Source organism: Gavialis gangeticus, unplaced genomic scaffold (assembly GCF_001723915.1).
Source record: "Gavialis gangeticus isolate Ggan-Ray unplaced genomic scaffold, GavGan_comp1, whole genome shotgun sequence".
In the NCBI taxonomy this organism is placed as follows: domain Eukaryota; kingdom Metazoa; phylum Chordata; order Crocodylia; family Gavialidae; genus Gavialis; species Gavialis gangeticus.
Genome location: NW_017729020.1, coordinates 8,956,814 through 8,978,975, shown reverse-complemented (window position 1 = coordinate 8,978,975; position 22,162 = coordinate 8,956,814). Strand labels below are relative to the sequence as shown.

The following is a 22,162-nucleotide window of genomic DNA, read 5'->3' as shown; positions in this document are numbered from 1 at the left end:
CCTGACCTCTGATCATGCACGTGGCTCTTCTCTGCACCCTCTCAAGCTTCTCCACATCCTTTTTGAATTGTGGAGCCCAAAACTGGACGCAGTACTCCAGCTGCGGCCTCACCAAGGCCAAGTACAAGGGGAGAATGACGTCCCGGGATTTGCCTGAGAAGCATCTATGGATGCAAGCCAGCGTTTTGCTCGCTTTACTAGCCACAGCATCACATTGCAGGCTCATGTTCATCTTGTGGTCAGTGATGACCCCCAAGTCTCTTTCTTCCGTAGTGCTAGTCAGCGTAGCACTGCCGAGCCTATAAGGATGCTGCAGGTTTTTCCTCCCAAGGTGGAGAACCTTGCATTTTTCGGTGTTAAACACCATCAGGTTCTCGTCCACCCATTTGCTGAGCCTGTCCAGGTCAGCCTGGATCACCCACCTGTCTTCTGGCGTGGATGCTTTGCCCCAGAGTTTGGTGTTGTCGGCAAACTAGGCCAGTCCACTCCTGACTCCAATGTCCACATCATTAATGAACATATTGAACAATTAATGAAGATGTTGAACAAAACAATTAATGAAGATGTTGAACAGAGGTACATCAGGACCTGGGACAACAGCTGTTCACCAGAGCTCCCCAAGGGATAACAGGTCTAATGGCCATAAACTCCAAGAAGGCCAATTTAGACTAGACATAAGAAAAACGTTCTTTACCATGCGTGTGTCCAGGGTCTGGAACAAACGCCCCCCAGAGGTGGTGCAAGCACCTACTCTGGACTCTTTCAAAAAATAGGTGGATATATTTCTTGCTGGGGTCACTCAATCCCAGCTGACTGCCCAACAATGGTCCGGGGAGGGGGGATGGACCCAGTGATCTCATGAGGTCCCTTCCAGCCCCTAATGTCTATGAAATCTATACAATCTATGAATGCAGCAGGGTCTTCAATGCATGTGGAATTCTGGACATCACATAGATGGGATTATATACTGCAAATCAGTATTGCCACAGTATTCTGGTCTGCTATATTGAGATTACCATACTTCTAGCCCTCTTTCTGGCAGATACTTGTCTGCTAGGGACAGACATGTATATACCTATAGGCCGTGTCCAGACGAGCTGGGGTATGCAGTTTGTGGTGCCACAAAGCAATTTGTGGCACCACAAATTACATGCGGAGAATGTTAAAACATGCCGTGTAGGGCCAAAATTTGCTACTGGGAAATCCCGGTAGCAAAAAAAAAGTGCCAGAAAAAAATGTGGCTCAGTGCATATGACAGGAGCGTGTGCCGGCAGACACAGAGGCTTGGTCCTCCAGGGAGACACTGCGGCTGCCGGCTAGACCATCTCCACTTCTTCAGTTGTGTCCTGGCTGGGAGCCGGAAGGAGCTGGGCAAGGTCAGTTTGCCCAAAGTGGGACAATTTGTCCCTCAACAAACTGCACATACAGGGGCGTGCGCTGCAGCAAAAAGTAGCAGAACAAATTCGTGCCGCTACTATTTTTGTCTCTCCAAGTGCACGTCCCCACACATCTGGACACAGCCATAGGGCCCCAACTGCTGCAGCATCTAAGCATTTCCCAAATATGGATGGCTCTATCTTCCCAAATTAAATATTACTCTCCCTATTGTACAGATTGGAGACTGAGGCAGACTGTGAGATATGCCCAACGTTATGCAGGAAGTCAGTGGCAGAGTTAGAAACCAAACACAGCTCTCCTCAATCCAGTGCTATGTCCCGCCCATAACCTTGCCTTGCCTCCCTGAGCTGATTTCATTAACATCCCAGAAGTTGAGCAGAGGGTTACTGTTGTCATGCATTAGAGTTGAACCCATGCCTTAAATGATAAGAACTCTATTATCTATTAGCAACTGAGCTAATCAGCAAATATATATCTTTTTTCCAGTTGAGGCAACTGACTCTATTTATGAAAATGGCAGAAGTGTCAGCCAAAAAAAGCCAAAAACCCAACAGGAGACAAGTTGTGATAAAGTTGAAATGCGTTATATTCTCTCCAGTCAACAGTGAAAGTAAGAGGATAGTTAACTGGCTCTGGAACCAGTCAGGGTATCACCAGCAGGCTGTGGCAAGTACCATTTCGGAGTCAGGATATTTCCATTTCAGATTGATTTGGTCACAAGTATTAGAGATAGTGTCTGTAAGGATCCAGAAAGTCCTACCCAGACAAAAATGGCTGGGGTTTTTACCCCAAAATGTGGTTTAGGTGAATCGAAACATTTCATGTTTCAAACTATCTCTTTGATTCACTTGGGCACCTTTGACCTTTTTTACACTTTACTTTCTATCACTTTTTAAACAGCAAAAAAAAAAAAAGAAAAAATCTGTTCCCAAAGAAATGTTTGAGAATTTGTAGTTTGAAAATGCCAGAATCAAATGTTTCAGATTCAAAATGGGACGGTGGGAGCCTGCTGAAAGGTTTTGACATTTTGTTACAATCTTCCCATTTTTTTGAAAGTGCCTCTTCACTCAATTTGATCCAAATTTGCAAATTGCTTCAGTCTCTCTGAAACTCCATTTTTGGGTGAATTAGCCCCTAGCTAGTTCTGCCAGATGAACTGAAAGGAAAAAAGCACTGAGCTGAACCGAAATGGTTGAAACTGTGCACGCACAATCATTTCAGCAAGCACCGCTGCCAGCCAGATCGGTGTCTTTCTTTCTGTGGCTTGTTGCACACAGGCGTGTGAGAGAGAGACAGCACGTCGGGTTTGGGGGGAATTTATGGGAGTGCATTTGGATCTGTGTTATTTTGGCTGTGTATGAGTATTTACATGCATGGGGAGGGGGGTGTGCATGTTTGTCTGTGGGGCTGTGTGTTGTGCCAGTCTCCCTCCTCTTCCTCCCCACCCCCCAAACGCAGTGTGATCTAAACAAACCTGCCTCTGGACATGTCATCCCTTAAAATAGATGTTCATACATCAGCCTTTCCACGGCGGCAGCAGCAACAGCAGCAGCAACAGCAACAGCATGAAGACATGGCCGATGGGATATGACTAGACTACTCGCCCTGAACTGAGAAATCACAGTCTGCGTAAAGGTAGGGTAATGGGGGTGGGCATCTCCCTCCTGCGCGTCTGTCTGTCTGTCTCAGTGGGGCTGGGCAGCCAGCATGAGTGTGATAATGTCTGTGCCGAGCCATGTGCGTAGGCAGGGCTGTCTGCCTCTCTGCTTCTCTCCTCCTCCTTCCCAGTGCAGCGTGAGACTGGCAGGGGCTGCAAAGACAGCCATGAACCTGTGAGGCATTGCAGCCTGCTCCATGTTTTGCTGTGGGTGTGGGTCTCACCCCACCTGGGAGGTTTTGGGAATAAGGATGTTTTGCGGGGGGATCTGCTCTGCGGTCTTGCATCTTCTGGGTAGCAACCAGTGACATTTTCCAGCTCAAGCCCCTTGTATCTGAGCATCGCGAGAGTGGGGAATTACATCCCAAAGTGGATGTGGATGTGGCTGGCAGCCTCTTACCCAGTCCTGGGTCTGTTTGTAGCCTTCTATTAAGAGCCGTGAGAAATATCGGACCCTTTCTCATGAGCTCCCCCCTTTGATCCATGGGACACGGACACAGGCAGGGCTTGGATGTGTTGCAGTCAAGGTCAGGCAAGGTTGGCTGTGTCCTGAGCAGATGGACACTAGTGACATAGTAAGTGTGTTGCTTGTCTTGGTCTCCATGTCCTGGCCCAGGGGCTTGCCAGGTATGTGTTTATTCCTGGAACCAGCAAGTTAAATGTTCAGCACAGCGCCAGAGCTGGTGCAGGGTCAAAAAAAGGACCATGGCTCATGCTTGGGCGATTCTTGTTACCTTCAGTGGCAGCTGCAGTGAGCCGTGCCAGAGCTGGATTGAGCTCGCTCTTCCAGCACAGACCAGTCCGTAAACCGCACAGTTATGTTCAAAGCAGCATCTGACATCCTACACCTTGAACAGGCCACTTTGGGGAGCGATAGTGGAAAGGAGCATATCTTGGGTGTCTCTGGACCCACTCTGAATCTACAGCCTCCTTGAAATGTCTCCAGCCTCTCTGTCCTGTTCGGTGGGCATCTGGGGAGTGTTTCCTCCTGGACCGCTGCCTTCCAGCCATTGCTGGAGACGGGATGTCACAGCAAGTGGATGGATGGTTTGAGCCAGCCCAGTGGTAAATCTAAGGTCACTGCATTTCCCCCTCTTAGCTCTGGTGCCGAGCTGCTGATGGGAAGAGGGGCTGGGAAGTGACAGGCTGGACGTGCTCCCGAGCACTTGAAGCCGCTCCAGGCAACAGCTGAGGCAGCGCTGTCGGGGGGCAGGAGAGGGCAAAGTACATTAACGGTGGCAGCAGCCGTGGCGGTTAGTTGGCCGTGCTCAGGAGGACAACAGCAAGCAAGCAAAATGTTCCCACGGCTGAAGCTTAGCTTCTGGGTCTGGGTGAGATTATCCTGGGAGGCTTGTTGGTGGTGGGAGAAAGAAGGAGCATGGTCTGGAGCACCGCACGGCATGCTCTGGCTGCTCTTCTTTAAAATAAGTCTCTTTGTACTCAGCAATCGAGAAGCCCCCCTCTCCCCAGTCACCTCCTGATCTTTCAGAGGGGTTAAGAGAGCTCCCAAAAGGGGTTAAAATTGCTTCTTGCTATGGGCTGCTCTTATTGGTATGTGGCAAGACAAAGCTCAGCCAGACCCCACGTATCTCCATATGAAATCTTCCACCTGCTTTTCCTCCCAGCCCCAGCCCCAGCCCCTGGCAACTGACCCAGAGCTCTCACCGCATGCCAGCTCCTCTGATCACAGGCTGGCACAGCCTGTTCCTGAACTGGCCTCACTATGCTGGCAGAAAAGCTTTGCGGTCTCTTCAGAAGGGGAAAGCAGCAGCTGAACAACTGCATTGCTCCCTAAATACAAAACTACAGGTAGCTGCTCCGGCCGGCGTAGCACTACTCAGACATGACAGAGCTGGAACGTGGCAAATGGGGAGTGTTGCCCCGGGGCAGAGGAGCTCTGTGACCCGGCTCTCTCCTTTTCTTGCTTCTGCCATTATCAAGCTCTCCTAGGCAGGGAAGATGAAATGTGATTCCCTTTCCTCATGTCAGGGACCCCTGGATGGAGAGTCCCTGCTCCCTGCACCAAGCTCATGAGGTAGAGCTTGCTTGGTAGAGCCACCTTGAAGGGTATTTTGATGAAGCAGCAGCTAACTCCAGTGTCAGTGGCCTGATGAATCTCAGCCTGGAGTTGCTGGATCTGGCATCTCCTGGTGTTGCTGGCCCCAGGAAAAACATCTGGATCTGGGAGGGTTTCTAGGGCTGAATCCCATGGGGGAGCATTTGATGATGTGGTTTCCCTAATAGCCTCTGTTGCTTCCAGGATAAGACAGTGGGTGGCAACCGCAGCAAAAGCAGCATCCCGGCCACGGCCCGGCCTCGAGCAGCCCACAGGGATGCATTGTGGGATACAGCCGCTCCAATGGCTTTCATGTCCAGGTTCTCCAGGAGCAGCTCCAGGTCAGCCAGCCGAGAGGCTCCAGAAGACCGCGGCAGCCACCCCATCCTCAGTGTCTTCGAGTTGGAGAGGCTGCTGTACACGGGGAAGACAGCCTGTAACCATGCTGATGAGGTCTGGCCTGGACTGTACCTGGGAGATCAGTACGTACAGCCCCAAGGAGACTCTTTCTTGTATCGTATGGATGGATCCTGATGGGCCCTGGGGGTGTGGGAGCCCACAACTGAAATAGCAGGGGGCAGTAGGTTGGGGTCAGTGGGCATTGGCTGAGTGGCATAGGGAGCCCAGGAATGGGAGGGGGGGTGCTGTGGATTAGGATTAAAAGAGTTACCTGAGGAACACAGGCTAAAATCACATGGGGTTGCAAAGTGGAGACAGCTTAATTTACCTAATGTTAATTGTCCCCAAGGTAACTCCATCCCCTTCTGGACACTTCCCTCCCAGCCAAAAATATGCAGCAGGCCGCTCTGATCTATACCATCACTGCCTCTTCTAGCTGGTGGTGCTTGCACAAGCCTCTTCCAAACAGGCTTTGCTCCGTGCTGAGTGTTGTGGAGCCTCCATGAACCCCCACCGCCAAGGACCCTGTTTTAACCCTTTGCATTCTCTCCTCTGCCTACAGGGATATAGCAGCCAATCGGCGTGAGCTGGTTCACCTGCAGATCACCCACATCCTCAATGCCTCACACAGCAAGTGGAGGGGGGGTGCCGAGTACTATGAGGGCACTGGCATCCGCTACCTGGGCATCGAGGCCCATGATTCGCCCACCTTCGACATGAGCCCCCACTTCTACCCCGCCGCCGACTTCATCCACCAGGCACTGAGCGAGAGAGGAGGTGAGGGGCAGAGATGAGCCAGGGAAGGACCTTATCCAGGAGGGAGAGAAGGCAGTGTCCAAAGTCCTCATCACCTCTTTGACCTCCTTGTTTCCTCAGCCCCAGGGAGCTGGAACAGAGCAATGACTCCCCGGTTTCATATCTGGCCTCCTATAGACTCAACTCCATTGAAGTTAACTAGTGCGGTGGTGCATCCAGATCACTGCCCCCCCATTTGGGAGGACACCCAGCCCCCCGTTCTTGACTGTTATCTGACCCCTCCGTGTCATTGTGCAAGGTGGCAGGCACATATTAGCGAAGTGCCATGGCCTGCTCCAGCTGATATTGAGACCTGACCCACTATCAAGGTCCCGGGGTATGGAAAGTCAGGAACAGAGGTGTCTGTGGTTTCTGTCCCTGAGTAGGCAGAGCTGAGCCTGGTTCACAGGAGCTGTGGAATAGGGCTGGGAGAAAAATGTTCATTAGCACTGCTTTTCAATGGAAAATTGGCTTTTCACCTAATTTTTCATTTTCCCTGGGAAATGTATACTTTTCAGTGAAAACAAAACATCCTGGTCCTGTGTGTGTGTGTGTGTGTATGTATGTGTACATGTACATGTGTATACGTTTGGATTGAGAAAGCTGCCGTAGGCTGCTGTGGGAACTGGGATGTTGTTGTCCTAGGCCCCTTCTTCCTCTAGGGACTATGACCCCATGGTGGACTTTGAATCATAGAAACATGGAAAGTGAGGGCTGGAAGGGACCTCAGGAGGTCACATCTAGTCCAACCCTCTGCTCAAAGCAGGCCCAGTCTCAACTAGATCATCCCAGCTAAGGCTTTGTCATGCTGGGCCTTAAAAACCTCCAAGAATAGAGAATCCACCACCTTTCTGGGTAACCCACTGCAGCATGTTTTGCTTCAGAAGAGCCAGGGAAGGGATAGGAAGGAGACTTGCTCTTGCTGCACTTTATCTCCTAAACTGCTGAGTGCCTGCACTGTGATGAAAGCCCTGCTCCTGCTACTCACGTGACAGCAGGTTTCTGCTGAGTGGAAGAGGAAAGAGACTCATGGGAGAGGAAGCAGGCTTCCTTTTCCATGATGCACCGTGGTCTTGGGACTGCCCTAATACACTGACTCTTACAAGTGGATGGACTCTTCTGGGTCACGGGAGATATTGTCTGAGCAGTGCATTCATCCCAAAGGCGAGAAAGAGAGCACAAAGCCTCCAAACTGTAGTTCCCACAAGGCATCATTTCTGAAGCAAAACATTTTGGTTGTCGATGTTGGGATGAACTTTCCCTGGATTCCCCTCCTGCTCCTCCATTTTCCACCCGGCTCTGCCACCTTGTCCCATGTCCTGTATCCTAACTAAGATTGGACTGTCTCATCAGTACTGCGCTAGGGCACTTTCCTAGGTTCCCTTTAGAGACCCAAATCCTGCTATGATGTTGCTGCTCTTCTCTCTGCAGGAAGGATCCTTGTGCATTGTGCTGTTGGGGTGAGCAGGTCGGCCACCTTGGTCCTTGCCTACCTCATGATCCGCCATCACATGACCCTGGTGGAAGCCATAAAGACTGTCAAGGACCACCGTGGCATCATCCCCAACCGGGGCTTCCTGCGCCAGCTGGTCACCCTGGATAACTCTCTGAGGCTGAAGCGGAGGGTCTGAGGGGGTGCTGCACAGTGGATGACATTCAGCAGAAATTTGCTGTCACATGAGCAGCCGGCGCAGGGCTTTCATCACGGTGCAAGCACTCAGGGGTTAAAGTGCAGCAAGGGACCACCCCCCCCCCTTCCATCCAGTTGCCTGGGGTCCTCCAGGAGCCTCAGCTATGTGAAGTGATCAAACAGATCTCTGCTCCCACAACTGCAGTTACAATGGCCTAATATGCGGCCTCCCCCACAAGCCTTCTAACCTCAGAGGTGCAGCTGATGAGACTCGGTCCCATGTCTCAGGCTGCTCTCACTCCCTGATGGCTCAGGAAAGCCCTCAAGGGTTGGTCCTCCTAACCGGCAGACCCATTCACCCAGCCGGCCTTGCCCTTTCTTTGTTCCTGGCAAACCCGAGCTGTGTCCATTTCTCTGTGACCTGGGTATGGCCTGGGGAACAGACCCTCTACTGTAGAGTTTGAAAGTCCTTGATGTCAAACATTTACCTGTAAGAATAAAAATATTGCAAGGGAAAAAGAAAGTCTAGCTGTCCCTTCTGTGGCTGGAGCATCTTGGTCCAGACTGAGAGATGGAGGTGGGTTCCCGACTGTGAGTATTTAGTGGTCACTTCTCTTAGGGCTGAAATGAACTTGCCTTTGGAGGGGACTCCATGTCCCGTGTCACTGCAACAATGATGATGCAGGGCTCGGGAGGGTCCACCCAGCTCTTTATGATCCTCTCCCAGCCCCTTTGAGGTCAACGTAATGAAAAGGAAGCAAAATGCATCTGTATGAAAGCCGCCACTCCGCAGGGAAGGATGAGAGGGGAGGAGGGCATTTGTTTCCCTTTATTTCGATGGTAGAGGCTTTGAATCATGCTGCCAAATGGCCCAGCCAGCCTTTCTTCTCACCAAGGAATGGCTACCATCATTCAGAAGCTGCTGGAGGGAAGGAGCCAGGGACTGTGGGACTAAACACAGAGCACTACAGAGCTAAACACAGACCTACACCTTGAGGAGCTAATGCATATCCATATCCATATCACTGCCTCCTTAACCCACCATAGAAACAAGTGCACCCATTACAATATATGCACCCATTACAATACATGCACCCATCCACAAGGCATCGTCTCCCTCACAAAACCCCTTGTCTCTTAGTCCTGTCCCTGACTACGGGGCTTAAAACTCAGTTCATTCACTGTTGTTTCCACTGCAGGACCTGCTGCTGCTGTTGCTGCTGCTGTCCTCATGCCTGTTTTCTGATCCTATTGCCTCGCTGTCCTCTTCACTATCGCTGTCCGTTTCCCCACTGGGGGGTCTTGAAAGAGCCTGTGCCAAGTGTCCCTCTGCCAGGTGGATGAGCTTTTTTTTTTTTTTTAAGGAAATTTTTCCTGTTCCAAGACAAATCAGCCAAATCAAGTCCAAACCCATTAGTCAGTCCAGAACCAAAAGTGGCCCTATAACCAGCAAACATCCTCCACCCCCACCTGAAGCTTCAGATGTTTCCAAGGTCTTTGGCAGGCATCCTACAAGCAGGCCCGAGCCCAGAGGCTTGGGGTGCAGATGCCCCCGAGTTTTGCTTGCCCTCCGCCCTATGGCCACAGGAGCAAGATAGGGAGGAGCCTCCCATTTCCATAAAGTGGGCTTAAAGCCTAAAAAACTCAGTGGGTACTAAACCATGCCAGAAGAGCAGTTATCCCCCGGCACGCTTAAGGAAACCGCCTTCATGGACCCTGATACATGGTGTTTCCCCTGTCAGGATCCTGAGGGTTTTTTTTTCTCAGTTTGTATCTGAGGCCGAATCAACCAGAAGTAATTCCAAATTCAAGAGTCCAGAACCATAAGTGGCCCTATTACCGGCAAACATCCTCCGCCCGCACCAGGGGCTTCAGATGTTTTCAAAACCTTTGGCGGGCATCCTACTTGCAGACCCTAGCCTCTGGGCTTGGGGCTTGGATGCCCCTGAGTTTTGCTTGCCCTCAGCCATAAGGTCCTTGGAGCAAGCAAGGGAGGAGACTGCCATTTCTATACATTGGGCTTAAAGCCGCTGCACCTCAGCAGGTACTGAACCATGCCAGAAGAGCAGTTCGCCTGCAAGGTGGTTCAGGAAAACTGCCTTCTTGGACTCATATACATGGTATTTCCCTTGCCAGGGTAAGAAGCCACTACACTTGATCTGAGCTCTCAAGAGACCAGGATCTTGAGCATTTTCTTTTTTTTTTTTTTTTGTAAAAATATATGTCTTTATATATATGAGGTTATATATAGCTACACTCCGAGTATCACTCCACAAAAAAACCTTAACGTATTACAAAAACCATGTCTGTGCAGCCCGTGCACCTGTGCAAAGGCTCACTTGCCACCCAGACCCGTTACAATATCCGTGTCGCGCTCTACACACACAAACAACTTCTGGTCTCTCAGACCAGGCCACCCTTTTCTTTCCTCCCCACCCTGCTTGTGAGGTCGCATACTCAGTTCACTTGCTGTCCGTGTTGCTGTCCGGCTGCTGCTGTTGCTGTCCTCAGTTCAACTTGTCTCTTCCTTGCTGTCACCACCCCCTCGCTGCTAGGGGGGAGTTGGAAGATCCTATGCCACACGTCTCTGTGCCAAATGGCTTTGGCCATGTCCTCTCCATCCTCCACTACCGATTCCTGGTAGTAGGTCTGGAGTTTTGCTCAGAGCCATTTTCACACAGCCTACTACCTCTATGTCTGTGTGCCTGGACAACAGGAGGTTCCTGGCCTTCCCCAGGGTGCTCCTGATGCAGGATGCAAACTGGTCGAAGCGGGCCGACGGGCTCCCCTGGTGCTTGGTGAGGTGCCCGGACAGTGCCACTTCTCTGGGTTAGCCAGTTGTCGCCAGTCACCACTTTGCAGAGCTGCTTCATCCTTTTCCATACCTCCCTAGTGCAGGTGCAGAGCCAAAGCAGGTGGTCAATCATCTCGGTGGCTCTGTGGCAGCTGAGCCACGGGCAGCTGGGTCTCCCCAGCTGACCCTCTCTACGTCTCCAGGACCTCACTGGCAGGGCTCGGTGGGCTATGAGCCAGTTCAGGTCCTTGTGGTCTTTACCCAGGTCCGTGTGGTCGATGCACTCCCATATGGCCTTGCACGTGTCACCTGGGAGCAGGTCCACGAGCGACGTGGTGTCCCTCAGCCTCACCATCTCCTGGATCTTCTTGTGGTTGCTCATGGTCGCGGAGCCTGCGCTCTGCAGGCCGTACAAGCTGCGGCACTGGTTCAGGATCTCGTATAACCACGATGCGCCCATGATCCACGGTTTGTGGTTGGTTGTGGCTACGCTGAAATGGCCAGGGGAGGATAGGGCAGGAAGTCAATATTTATCCAAGCAGCCCTGGACCCTTTGCTAGAGTCTAGTCCCCAGTTTGGGGTGAGCAAGGCAATTTGCAGGTGCCCCAGTGAGCAGTAGCAGGAAGATCTTAAGGCAGGACCCTCACTGACACATCCCAACGAGGAGCTATCAGAAACGGAGAAGGAGTTTGGAGGAGTCCTGAGAAGAGCAGGGAGAGCCTTAGCTCCCGCTCAGGAGCAGACCTGTAGCAGAACGCACATTGGCTCATATGGAAAAGAGTAAGAAAGCAAGCTGAGAAGCCGCCAAGCGGCGGGGATTTCCCCACTTGGAACGAGTGGCTCCCAGTGCACTCCCACATAGGGATCCAGCCCAGCTTTGCTCCTGCCATGTTCCCAGGGGCCTTGCTACTAGCAGCATTCATTATTACAACCTTTGCACAAGCAGGCCTCAGGCAGCCAGACACACTGGCCACGAGAGGGCAGCACCGAACTGAAGAACGTTCCTTGTGTTCTGCGCCAGGCACTTCATTAGGGCAGGACTTGGCATCCATGCGGGAACATGTCTGAGGGCCTCATTACGTGGTAATTTGGGGCAGCTCCTTGAGCTCTTAACCCCTGGATTGTGTGCACTTTAATACCTCAAAGCGGTTTTAAGCACTCGTTATGTGGCTCAAAATTAATCCGCTCCAGGGCAGGATTATCTCTGATCCGCAGTCCCCAGCTCCTGGTCCATTAGTATGTGGCCACTCCTCACCGATGTGCTGCTCAAGCTGACGTCCTCCAGTATCCCAGGACCTCTAGTAGAGCAGGGGTAGAAGCCTGTCCTGGGTCACCAGCCCTGTAGGGGAAACTCAGAGGTACATCTCCTAGTCCTGCCCCTGCTCACCAGGGTCTGGGACAGAAGTTTCATTAAACTGGGTTGACATAAACCAGTGAAGTCGGATACTACATTCAACCAGGTTTATCTCAAACCGGTTTCAGCCATTTTGAAACTGGGTTATGTGCACTGAACTTCTGCTCTGTTACAGGTTGAAACCAGCTTCTGGTCACTTAAACTGGCTTATGTGCGACTTCTGTCCCTAGCCCAGGCCTCCAGTGACAAGTCACAGCCATGCAGGTAGAGGACTGTCAGAGAAGGCTTCTTCATCGCTGTTTCTCAACCCATGGGTCACGATCCAAAAGCGGGCCATGAGAATGCATGAAAGGGTTGTGAACAAACTTTAAATATGGATCAACAAACTTTTTAAAAAATGGCTTTTCCTTTGGAAGGAGAAGAACATGGGAAACTGCAGGTTTTCCCTTGAAGGCTGGCAGAGCTCCAGCCTCCGAGGGGCTGCTTGGCCCCCCCCGGGCCCACACAAGGGGTCCCCTGCTCCATGCACTGGGGAGCTGGGAGCAGCAGGCCAGGATTGCGGGGCACTGGGTCAGGTCGGGCCATCAATGTTTACAAATGGATCCTGATACAAAAAAAGGTTGAGCTGAGACCCGCTGTTCTAGCCTAAGGGTGTGACAACTCCAAACTCGAAGCTAGCACTAACATCAGTCAATGTTTGTGCAGCCCGCAGTGTAAGGTGCAACGAGGCCCTGAGATTCATCCAGCTCCCACGATAAATAGGATCCATGTCTGCCCCCAAGATAAAGGGCTAAGGCTGCCATCTAAAGTGGAGCCATGTGGACGGAGAAACCAGGGAGCAGCCAGGGCAGCACAGCCAGTACATCACCTAAGTACGGTGGAAGTGAGAAAGGCTGAGCCTGCTGTCGTGTTTAGCAAAGACCACCAGATGGAGAAGCTGCACTCCGCCAGAAGCCATCGGACGCCCGCCAATGAAACCGGGGCCAGCAAAAATGAACTTCCCTGTTAGCAATGGAAAGTCCTTTCTGCACCAAGAGGCCTGCTCTAGCCCGTTCGTTTCTGGCGCGCACCCTCACGGCAGGGACAGAGATTCAGGAGCCTGCGAGGAGCAAGAGGAACACGCGTTGCGGGGGAAGGATTCTGAATAAAGGACGTCTGCGCTGCTCTTCAAAGCACCCACGCTAGGGAAGCACTGGCTCTTTTGTGCTTGTCCTGCCTATGGGAAACCGATTCTTGCTCGGGCTAGGACAGCAAGTCTGCCTGTCGGAGACCCTCTTGCTTGGTTTGATGTGACTGAGCCAGGCTACTGGAGAAAGCAAAGAGCCTACAGAGCCCTCAACTGGGAGCCTAAGATCTGGAGAAAATTAAAAAAAAAAAAAGACAGGTGAAAAGTAGCCCCTTCTTAGTCCTCCTCTTTATTCCCCTTAAGTTTCCCAGCCTGGTCCCTGTAAGCAACCTCATCTCATTGTGTTCTTACTGACCACCAGCAGGTGCCCAAGGACCAGTTTTTAGGTGGCCAGGCAGCTTCAGTTTCCAGCTTTGTGGATCCTTTCTAACCACAGGGCACTCGGTCCAGAGATCTGGGACGCCAGAAGCTTGGTGGTTCACCTCCGGGCCTCCTGAGTGCCAGGGGAAGGAGGTTACCATTTCTACCCGTAGCTAGAAATAAGATCAAGCTGCGAAACGTGGGTATGGCTTTAAGACACTGTTTAGCCCCCCCCCGCCGCAAATCAGGATGAATGTGGCTGATTTCATGGGGTTTGCTGAGGTCTGACTCAGGCTGGGGTTGGGTTGGAAATAGCATGTGGCTGAAAACCACATGGTTTGCAGAGCTCCCACTGAGAGCCTGGAATATCCTTGGCCCGCTGAAGTCTAAGGGGAGCTCACGTGCTGCATAACCCTGGGGGGCAGGAGGAGCAGGAAAGCTGGCAAGAGGGTCAGGAAGCAGGAAGAAGAAGGATAGGAAGGGAGCATCCCAAGTTACAGCTTCAGTGGGTGATGTGGATGCTCTTGTAAAAGGCTGTAGGGTCCAGGACTGAAACGCTGCTGGAAGAGCCTATAAATAGTGGCTACAATACCATCCCACCCACCCCAAAGTAAGTATGTGGAGAAAGTTCAGATCAAATTTAGCCGCAGAGAACTGGCACCACGGTGCTTCGGGGACGCATTGTCCAGCCGCTCTTAATATAACTCCATTCTTCTTCCACTTCCTGACACCAGTTGGCTGCTTGGGCAGCCCCATATATCAAGAGCTTGCATCTAATAAACATGTGGCAATGAGGGCTCTGAGCGCTTTGAAGGGCAAGTCGCTCGGCTTGGATGCTAGCCAGACTGTCTGGGATGCCGCGGTGCATCTGGCTTAGTGTCTCGGCAGGCCTGAGCACCAGGCAAGCAGCGGGCTGGCAAGGTGCCTATCCTGCTTCCAGGGAGACCAGGAGAAATGCTTCTCTCAGCCTTTGTCAACAAGAGGCACTGTTGTGTGGGAGAGTGGGCAGAGGGTCAGGATTGGGGCTAACTCTTTTTAAAAGGCATTTGACAGGGAGGGAAATCTCCTGCCCCTGAGGCTTATATTATAGGCACTAGACATTCAGCATAAAGGAACTGTCCAGGAAAGGACAATGGCACTGACTCCAAATAGCAAGCCCAGGGCTTCTGGGTAACAAAAAATATGGGGCTGGAGCTGGGCAGGGCACGGAGGGCTTCTCGGTAGTATTGAATACGGCTCTGCAGCCGAACAAGGCCCTAAGAGGTCCTGGGAAACGGGCAAAGGAATGGGCTGGGCAGAGCCCCTGCAGCCAGATCCTAGCTAACATCACGGGCAGGGATTGTCCTCAAATGTGCCCATCTGATTTTGCCGTTTTACCTCCCGTGCTATGGGCCCTGCAGCTGCGCAGCTCCCATTGTGTGCCCGGGTGCTAATCAGGCCTTCAACTCAGGGCACAGCCATTGTTCGGTAAAGCCGGGATCAGGGAAGTGCGGAGCACGAGGGGAAACTTGTTTGAGTGAGGATCAGCAAATTAATCCAGAGGCCGAAAGCACTGACAGAGCCCGCGACTGGGCTTGCTGTGCTGTGGAAGGGCCTCGTCTGTGTGCGTGGAGCAGGGGAGCCACGGCGTTGTTTGCCACGAGCCTGGCTCAGAGCAGCAACCCTGTGCCCCGCTGCACTAGGCTCTGTAACAGCATATAACATAAAAAGAGTCTCTGCTCCAAAGAACTCCCCGGCTGAGCAATTGCCATGCTAAACCAAACCTGTAGACTATGTATTCCCACATCCTCTTTCTAATAACCCCATTGTTTGAGTGGGAAGGATGAGAAATCCCACACTAAACCATCAGCTTCCTCGTGTCTACTACCACTCGGTTTCCTTTATTCTCCGAAGCACTCAAACTTTGTCTTCCTCACTTTTGCAACCGTGGCTATGTACACTAGATGCCCTGCAAGCGGACAGACTTATTGACCGGTCCTGACTTCAAACACTGCAAAGGGCGTAGCAAGGGATGGCAAATACCAGCTCTACAAAATACAATAATCCTTTCTGGGTGTGTCTACCACGTTCATTAATGCACCTTAGTTACTTTTCCTTGCTTAATGAAGTGCTAACTAAAAGCGCAGTAACTAGAGTTACTGTGCAGTAGCACCGGCACGTGTTTTTTTGTGCTGCTTACTGCACATTAGCCTAACAACACTGCACGGTAGGCTATTAGCACGGATTTTATACGCCACGATACTGTGCCGCGTTATTGGGCTAATGCGCAGTAAGCGTCTCGTGTAGGCGCACCCTCTGGGATGTGAGGGAAGGAATACATCATTTAGAGTTAAGCGTGCTGCTAAAACTATTCAGAGTTCACCATTATATTCACAACCTGCATGTAGACTGCTGAGAATAAGAGCCATCCAGCTCCTTCTGTGATGCTATTTTAATACAGTCCCCTTGTGAAAAAATGCATGTGCAATCATTAACTCTTAGAGGACTCCTTGGTGACCCTTACACCCATGCAAAGCAAACGGCGCTGTGTTTGAGTTTGCTCCCAGGCTCTCAAAAAGTCATTTCAACTTGGGTTGTATTAGCTAAGTACATATGCAGCAAAGCAAACACTGCCTGTTGCCTGAGAAGCATAGGCTGGAGAGGCACTTCAAAGCCAGCCTATCACACACAATCTTTACACAGAAAGCATAGTAATGAGGCAGGCAGCTCAGCTGGGGATTGGCTCTGTCTGCGGATAATAAGCCAGGAGGGGTGGGGTTTCATGGAGGAGGTTGCTTCTTGTCAGCCCTATACAATGTCCTAGGGAGTAGGAAACAACCCCTGAGCAGCAGCTAGTGCCTTGCAATTGGAGCAACCAAGAGGCCCCAGTTGCCCAAGCCTTCCTCCCTCCATCATCATCTGCCCTGGGATTTTTCTGTTGTCACCTCCAAGCCCATCCCGCCTGCTCCCTGGACGGCTGCTGGGAGGGAGCAAGCTCTTCTGGGTGCTGCTATGCTCCCCATCTCCTCGAGGGTCTGACAAGAGGAAGGATCCTCCTCCTCGTTTCCCTTTTCCTAGCAAGAGGCAGCCTTTGGGACTCATTGATGCACCCATTTCAGTGGTGTAACGGTTAGTATCTGGCATGGGCTGGGGGTGGAGGGGGTGTACGCGCGCATGTCCGTGGGCATGCAGAAAGTCTCATTGTGCTGTGTGCCCCAGTGGCTTCTGCCCCCTGCTGAGATGGGAAAGGGGTCCTCTTCCCACAGCCAGGCAAAGTCCAAAGATTTTTCTACAGAGGTAAAACGTCTGTCCTTCCCATCAAGACTGGGAGTGGGGAATTCACGCTGCTGCCAAAACATGTGAAATACAAGCTGCGGCTTTGTTTCCACGTTCCTCTCTCTCCCCCTTCCTCTCTCCCTCTCCGAGGCAGGGAGAGAAAGAGAGAGCGAAACCGTCTTTCTAGTGCAGCGCTGAAGTCAAAACCAAGTGACTCCACATCCGACAGAGAATCCTTTCCTCAGTCTCGCTGCTACCCTGAAGGGGGTCATTGGAGTTGATCCTCAGATTTGGACTTTTGCGATCTTAAGGCAGAAACTTTTTTTGCTTCTTGTTGAAAGAGTTACCAAGATTAGCCAATTCAGTCGTGCTGCTTCCGTCTGAATGCTGTCTTTCTCTTGATGTGTTTCGCTTTGGATTAGCTCACAGTGACAGAAAAGCAGCTTGGATCAAACCTTTTCCCCCTGGTTTTGCTGCTTCTATTTTCCTTAAATATATGCTTAGCAAAACAAAGAAAATTTAACAAAAAAAAAAAAGGCTATCCGATGTCTCTCAACAAATAAGTACCTCTACTACAATTCTAAATCATTGTGGAGAAATCTTTTCCAGTTTACGTTTGGGAACTTTTTATTCCTTGTCTACTGTATTCTCCTTCTCGTCCCTCCTCCCTCTCCCCCCCACTTTTTTTTCCCTTGCCAGACTTGCGTTTTTAATAGCTAACAGATGGTGAATGCTCCGTGGCTCTGCCTACGTATCATGGTTAATTATAAGAAGAATCCCTTCTTGGATCTACTCATACCGAGCTTGGATCAATTATTTCAAGAGGCTTTTGTTCGATGGCTAGTTTGCATGGCATTTCCCCCTCCCTTAACTGCATATAGTTCCATGAAATTTAACTAACCCACAGTCGATTGGCCATGTGCTGCAAAAGACAATGGAAAAAGTGGGGAGGAGATTCGGTTTTATTTCAAGTGCAGTGAATCCTGCTCAGCTCCAATGAATAAAGCCATTTACTAAATTAATTTGCCATGCATTCATTTTGGCTGCTGCTCATATTGAAAATCCCTCTTTCATGTGTCCATGCAACTGGAATAAACCTATTAAAGAAGGACCCAAGACAAGGCCCTGCATCTCTGCTGTATCCTGTTAAACATACCAAATGTCCATGAAGATGGTCGCGCGTGCATACGTTAGTTTGTAAAATAATCAGGCATTTAGTTTTATGGTGAAGTTGTTCAGAAAGCATGCTGGGAATTCTCTCAGCAAAACTATTCCTGGGTGATAAGGCTGGTTTCTTTTAATTCCTGAAGGGCTGCAAAGTTTGAAGCTCCTTATAATGCAACCAGTGGTTTCCTCTTCCGTAACACAGATTCAGATATTGTGTGCTTTTGTGCAATTTCAGGGACGAGAAGCCAATATTCTTGCCACATGTTAACAGCTAATGTGTTTAAAATGCCTGCACTGCCTTTAAAATTAGATGCATGGAAATACACCAGGAGAAAATGGGTCCAGCTTGGGTTCATCACGTTAGGCCCATAAAGCACAGTTGCTTTTCGTGGTTCTGAAGATTCACGGCATCTACTAGCTTCAGCAGCTGAGAAACTGGGGACATCAGAAAACAAAGCCACTGTTATTCAAGAACTTACACGTGGATTTAGGAATATAAGTGTAGGCACTCAGGTTTGTAAAACCTGGCTTTAGGCCCTGTCCCGACAAGCATTCAAGCATATGAATCCATCTTCATGAAGTTAGGTACATGTGTAAGTGTTGCAGGAAAGGTGCCTTAGTGGGGGTATGCTTCCATCCCCGTTCCCAGTTACATATTTTCAGCATTTTTCCTCTTGTTGAAATATATCTAGAATACTGACCTATATATTTTGTGTAGTCCAGTGGGTACGTGCAAATCCAAGGGGCTACACATGCGTAGCTTTGTTTGGAGGAGAGGATGCACTTAATCCCATTGTGGGCCCAGAGGTCACTCTTTGGGGAATGCATATGCTCATAAGATCGGTGTGGCACTGAGCAGATGTTGAGTTTAGTTTGCAAGCTCTGTCACCTTTCTGTGGAACTGGGGAACATAGCTTTTATAGTTTGACCAGCTGCATTTCTTCTGTCACATTAAAAAAAAAAAGCTCTTGTGAGGTGACATGATTCATTTGGCTAGAGCCCAGTGAGTGTGAGCATAACCTTGCATTTCCCCTGAGTCTCTTGATTTGATAAGGCTCAATGTTGCACCCACCAAAGTTGGCAGGGGTCCTGCCATGTAGCCCCCATTGTGGCATGAAGGCCAAGATTTTGCAAGTGGTCTGTCCATTGCTCCCCTATAGGACTGTACTGAAATCCTTCTCACTGTTGCTATGCATTGGTGAATATATTCACTGTCCTTTCCATGGTCATATATATATATATATCTATATATATATATCTATATATATATGTGTGTATATATATATATAGATATATATATATATATATTTGATCTCTATAGATATAGATAGATATATAGATATCTATATCTAGATATCTATAGATATATTTATATCTCTATATATGGTAGCCGTGGAAATCTAGTCCTTGACTCACAACTTGGAAGAAACAAGGTCAAAGACAGGGTTTTTTCCCCCCCTTGTCTCCCTCTTAGACTCTAGGAAGGAAAACCTCCACCTGTGCTAACAAGTTTGTTTTCTTAAGCAAACAATATGTTTTAAATAGGATTACTTCTGGTTTCCTTTAGACATTTAAAATACATGTCTCTCATCTCACCGCATCCTCATTTGTGATCCAGGAATGGGCTGCACAGCTCTGGGACAATTATGTGATTGAGACTGTCTGCTAGAGGAGGAAGTATAGGGTGTTTTTTTCTGTGCTGCTAGCCCTATCTTTCTCTGGGCTAACTACATTACAAGAGGAGTTTCCTTGTCAGAGAATAATCCGTTTTAAGTCCCAAGCACAAGCAAGGAGTAACTGAGGCTTTGGCATTGTCTGTACAGCTTGGGTCTGTGTAGTTAAACTAAAGCAAACCTTTACATAAATGCTCTTAATTCAGTTTAAGAACGCTTACTTTAGCCTTTAGCTTAACTCCTCTGACAGCAGGAGCTAGGTTACTTTGGGGTATGAAGAGGACAATTCACCACCAATCTCTTTGGCTACAAATAGATGTCACTTTTGTCCTGGGATAAACCATTTTATCCCAGGACAAAGTATGGCTAGGGACAGAAGTTACGCATAAACCGGTTTAAATGATCAGAATCTGGTTTAAACCTGTAACAGAATAGAAGTTTATTACACATAAATGCTGAAACTGGTTCAGCCAGTGCACATACATGGCTGAAACTGGTTTCAGCTAAACCTGGTTGAATGTAGTATCAGACTTAACTGATTTAGGTCAAACCGGTTTATGAAACTTCTGTCCCAGACTCCTTCCCGGTTCAAGTTAAAGCAGAGTCCACCAGCATCCCAGCATTTTGCAACCCTGAGCTGGGCTGGGCTGAGCTGGGCTGGGCTGTCCCCACCCTCTTCTCCCTAGCTGGAGCAGTGAGGGCTGGCTCACTACTCCTCAGCAAATCCTGGCGGTTTTATAGAGGACAGCCCGCTTTTCTGCTACTCTGTCCTATTGATACAAAACCAGGCACCTTTATGTCCTCTACTTTCCTCCACAGACTTCCACCTGTCTGACATAAAGGCATCTGGTTTCGTATCAAAAGGACAGAAGACAGAGTAGCAGAAAACGAGGCTGTCCTCTATAAAACCGGATGAATGGCTACCCTAGTCTGGGACCAGGGAGGTGGGTTAAACTTCCCTTCCCCCAAGTATGAAGCTGCCCTACCCCGCTTACTTAGTGCTGGTTGCAACTGTGGACTACAAATCCCAGGAGCACCTGGAAGCAGGAAGAGGGAATGACAAGCAACCCTGCAGAGTTCTGCTGCTGTGATTGTGGACTGCAAATCCCAGAAACCTCAGAGGCAGCAGGAACAGCAAGTGAACACAGCCCATGCAGGCTACGTGCCAGAGAGCCATGCCCTAGCACCCTTCTGGCTTGAGCCACTGCAGGCATATGGCTGAATTTCCTGAATCAAAAGTGAATGTCTGTTCATTTGCTTATTGGTTCAATCTCTGCAGTTTAGACTAATCTGCAAAAACTGAAGCAATTCAGCCTTGGGCTTTTTGACTGTTTATACTTTGCCCACAGGGTGGTTTTGCTGTACAAACTACAGCTTGACCACTGTGGTTTCAACACTCTTTGCACCTTGCCAACATACTAAGCTTTTATTATGCTGGTAAAATGCTTCTAGTGTGGACAAAGTCGTTGGTTCAGTTTAAACCAGTTAGAGAAAGGCTTATGCTGGGCCTAAGCAAGCTACTCTTGAAACTCAGCACAAGCAGCCTCACATGTGCTCCTTGACTTGAACTGATGCACTCTCCATATGAACAAGGTCTCCTAGCTACACTAGGAGTTCAAACAGTGTGATGGGAATTCAGGAGAGCCCAGATTTTTACTGGCTTCATTTAGGGCCTGTTCAAGCCTGCGTCACCTCATTGAAACTACACTTTCGAACGCATAAGCTAATGTTCCCTGACAACACACCCCTAGACCTCAAGCTACAGGCACCCATTTGCTGCTTGGAAAAGGGCACTCCCCAGAATCTGATCCAATCTCTGGCAATTCTAGCAGGATCTCACAGGTCCCAAATGCCTATTTTTGAAGAATGATACTTGCAAAGTGGGAGTTTCTAAAATTAGCCCTGCCAGCTGTTTTATGGCTGGCGAGAGCAGGGTGATCCCACTCTCCCTTCAGAAAAGGGAGCAGGTTATCGTCTTTATAAAGTTCTTTTCTAGCTTGTTTCTCCTTCAGAAATGCCACCATTGCTAGCACTGACTTAACGCAGTCTGCTGCTCCAGCAGCAGGGTTCTGCTATGGCCATATGCAGGGATGGCGCAATCTGGAGACAGAGAGATGCACTAACATGGGGGTGGACAACTATTTTGGGTGGAGGGCCACTTACTGAGTTTTGGCAACCCATCGAGGGCTGCTGAGAGGGGCAGATAAATATACATTTTCTAAATTTTTTAGGGGCCCCGCGGGCTGAATAGAATGACCTGGTGGGTCGCATCCGGCCCCCGGGCCACATTTTACCCACCCCTGCACTAACAGAAGCGCAGGTTCTTTTAAGGGGTGCATCCAAAGGGAACAGAGGCAAGGTCCTATCTAGACTCCACTTTTTTTCTATGCAAAAATAATGTCCCTGGCTCAGAAGCTTGTTCTGAGACCATCAGAGATTAACAGTCTCCTATGGGCACCCTGGAGGTTAACAAACAACCTTCACATGAAAGCAGTCAA

The 22,162-nt window shown here is 49.8% G+C and overlaps 2 protein-coding genes and 1 long non-coding RNA gene across 5 annotated transcripts in view; 2 read left to right on the top strand and 1 right to left on the bottom strand.

Moving 5' to 3' along the window:
- The first annotated feature begins 2,725 nt into the window (after window positions 1-2,725).
- On the top strand, window positions 2,726-8,458 carry DUSP26 (dual specificity phosphatase 26). Of its 3 annotated transcripts, none has more exons than XM_019514515.1 (4): window positions 2,726-3,033; window positions 5,316-5,593; window positions 6,073-6,287; window positions 7,737-8,458. In XM_019514515.1, exons 2-4 carry the CDS (start codon window positions 5,415-5,417, stop codon window positions 7,934-7,936), a joined length of 594 nt encoding a protein of 197 aa, XP_019370060.1. In that variant the 5' UTR covers window positions 2,726-3,033; window positions 5,316-5,414; the 3' UTR covers window positions 7,937-8,458. The 3 variants fall into 3 exon arrangements, with proteins under 3 accessions (XP_019370060.1, XP_019370059.1, XP_019370058.1); XM_019514514.1 differs by lacking the exon at window positions 2,726-3,033 and adding an exon at window positions 4,326-4,386 and having other exon boundaries at window positions 6,073-6,284; XM_019514513.1 differs by lacking the exon at window positions 2,726-3,033 and adding an exon at window positions 4,329-4,386.
- An 843-nt stretch (window positions 8,459-9,301) lies between these two features.
- LOC109295592 lies at window positions 9,302-9,840 on the bottom strand. Its single transcript, XR_002096778.1, has 2 exons — window positions 9,799-9,840; window positions 9,302-9,405 (listed from the first exon to the last, which is right to left on the bottom strand). It is a non-coding gene; the product is annotated as an uncharacterized LOC109295592 (long non-coding RNA).
- Window positions 9,841-16,343: 6,503 nt separating this feature from the next.
- The window catches only part of RNF122 (ring finger protein 122), a 25,261-nt gene continuing 19,442 nt past the window's right edge, over window positions 16,344-22,162 (top strand). The window contains exon 1 of the mRNA XM_019514512.1: window positions 16,344-16,677. Within this exon, the coding sequence (XP_019370057.1) occupies window positions 16,653-16,677 (25 nt within the window). The 5' untranslated portion in view covers window positions 16,344-16,652. The remainder of the gene's footprint in view (window positions 16,678-22,162) is intronic.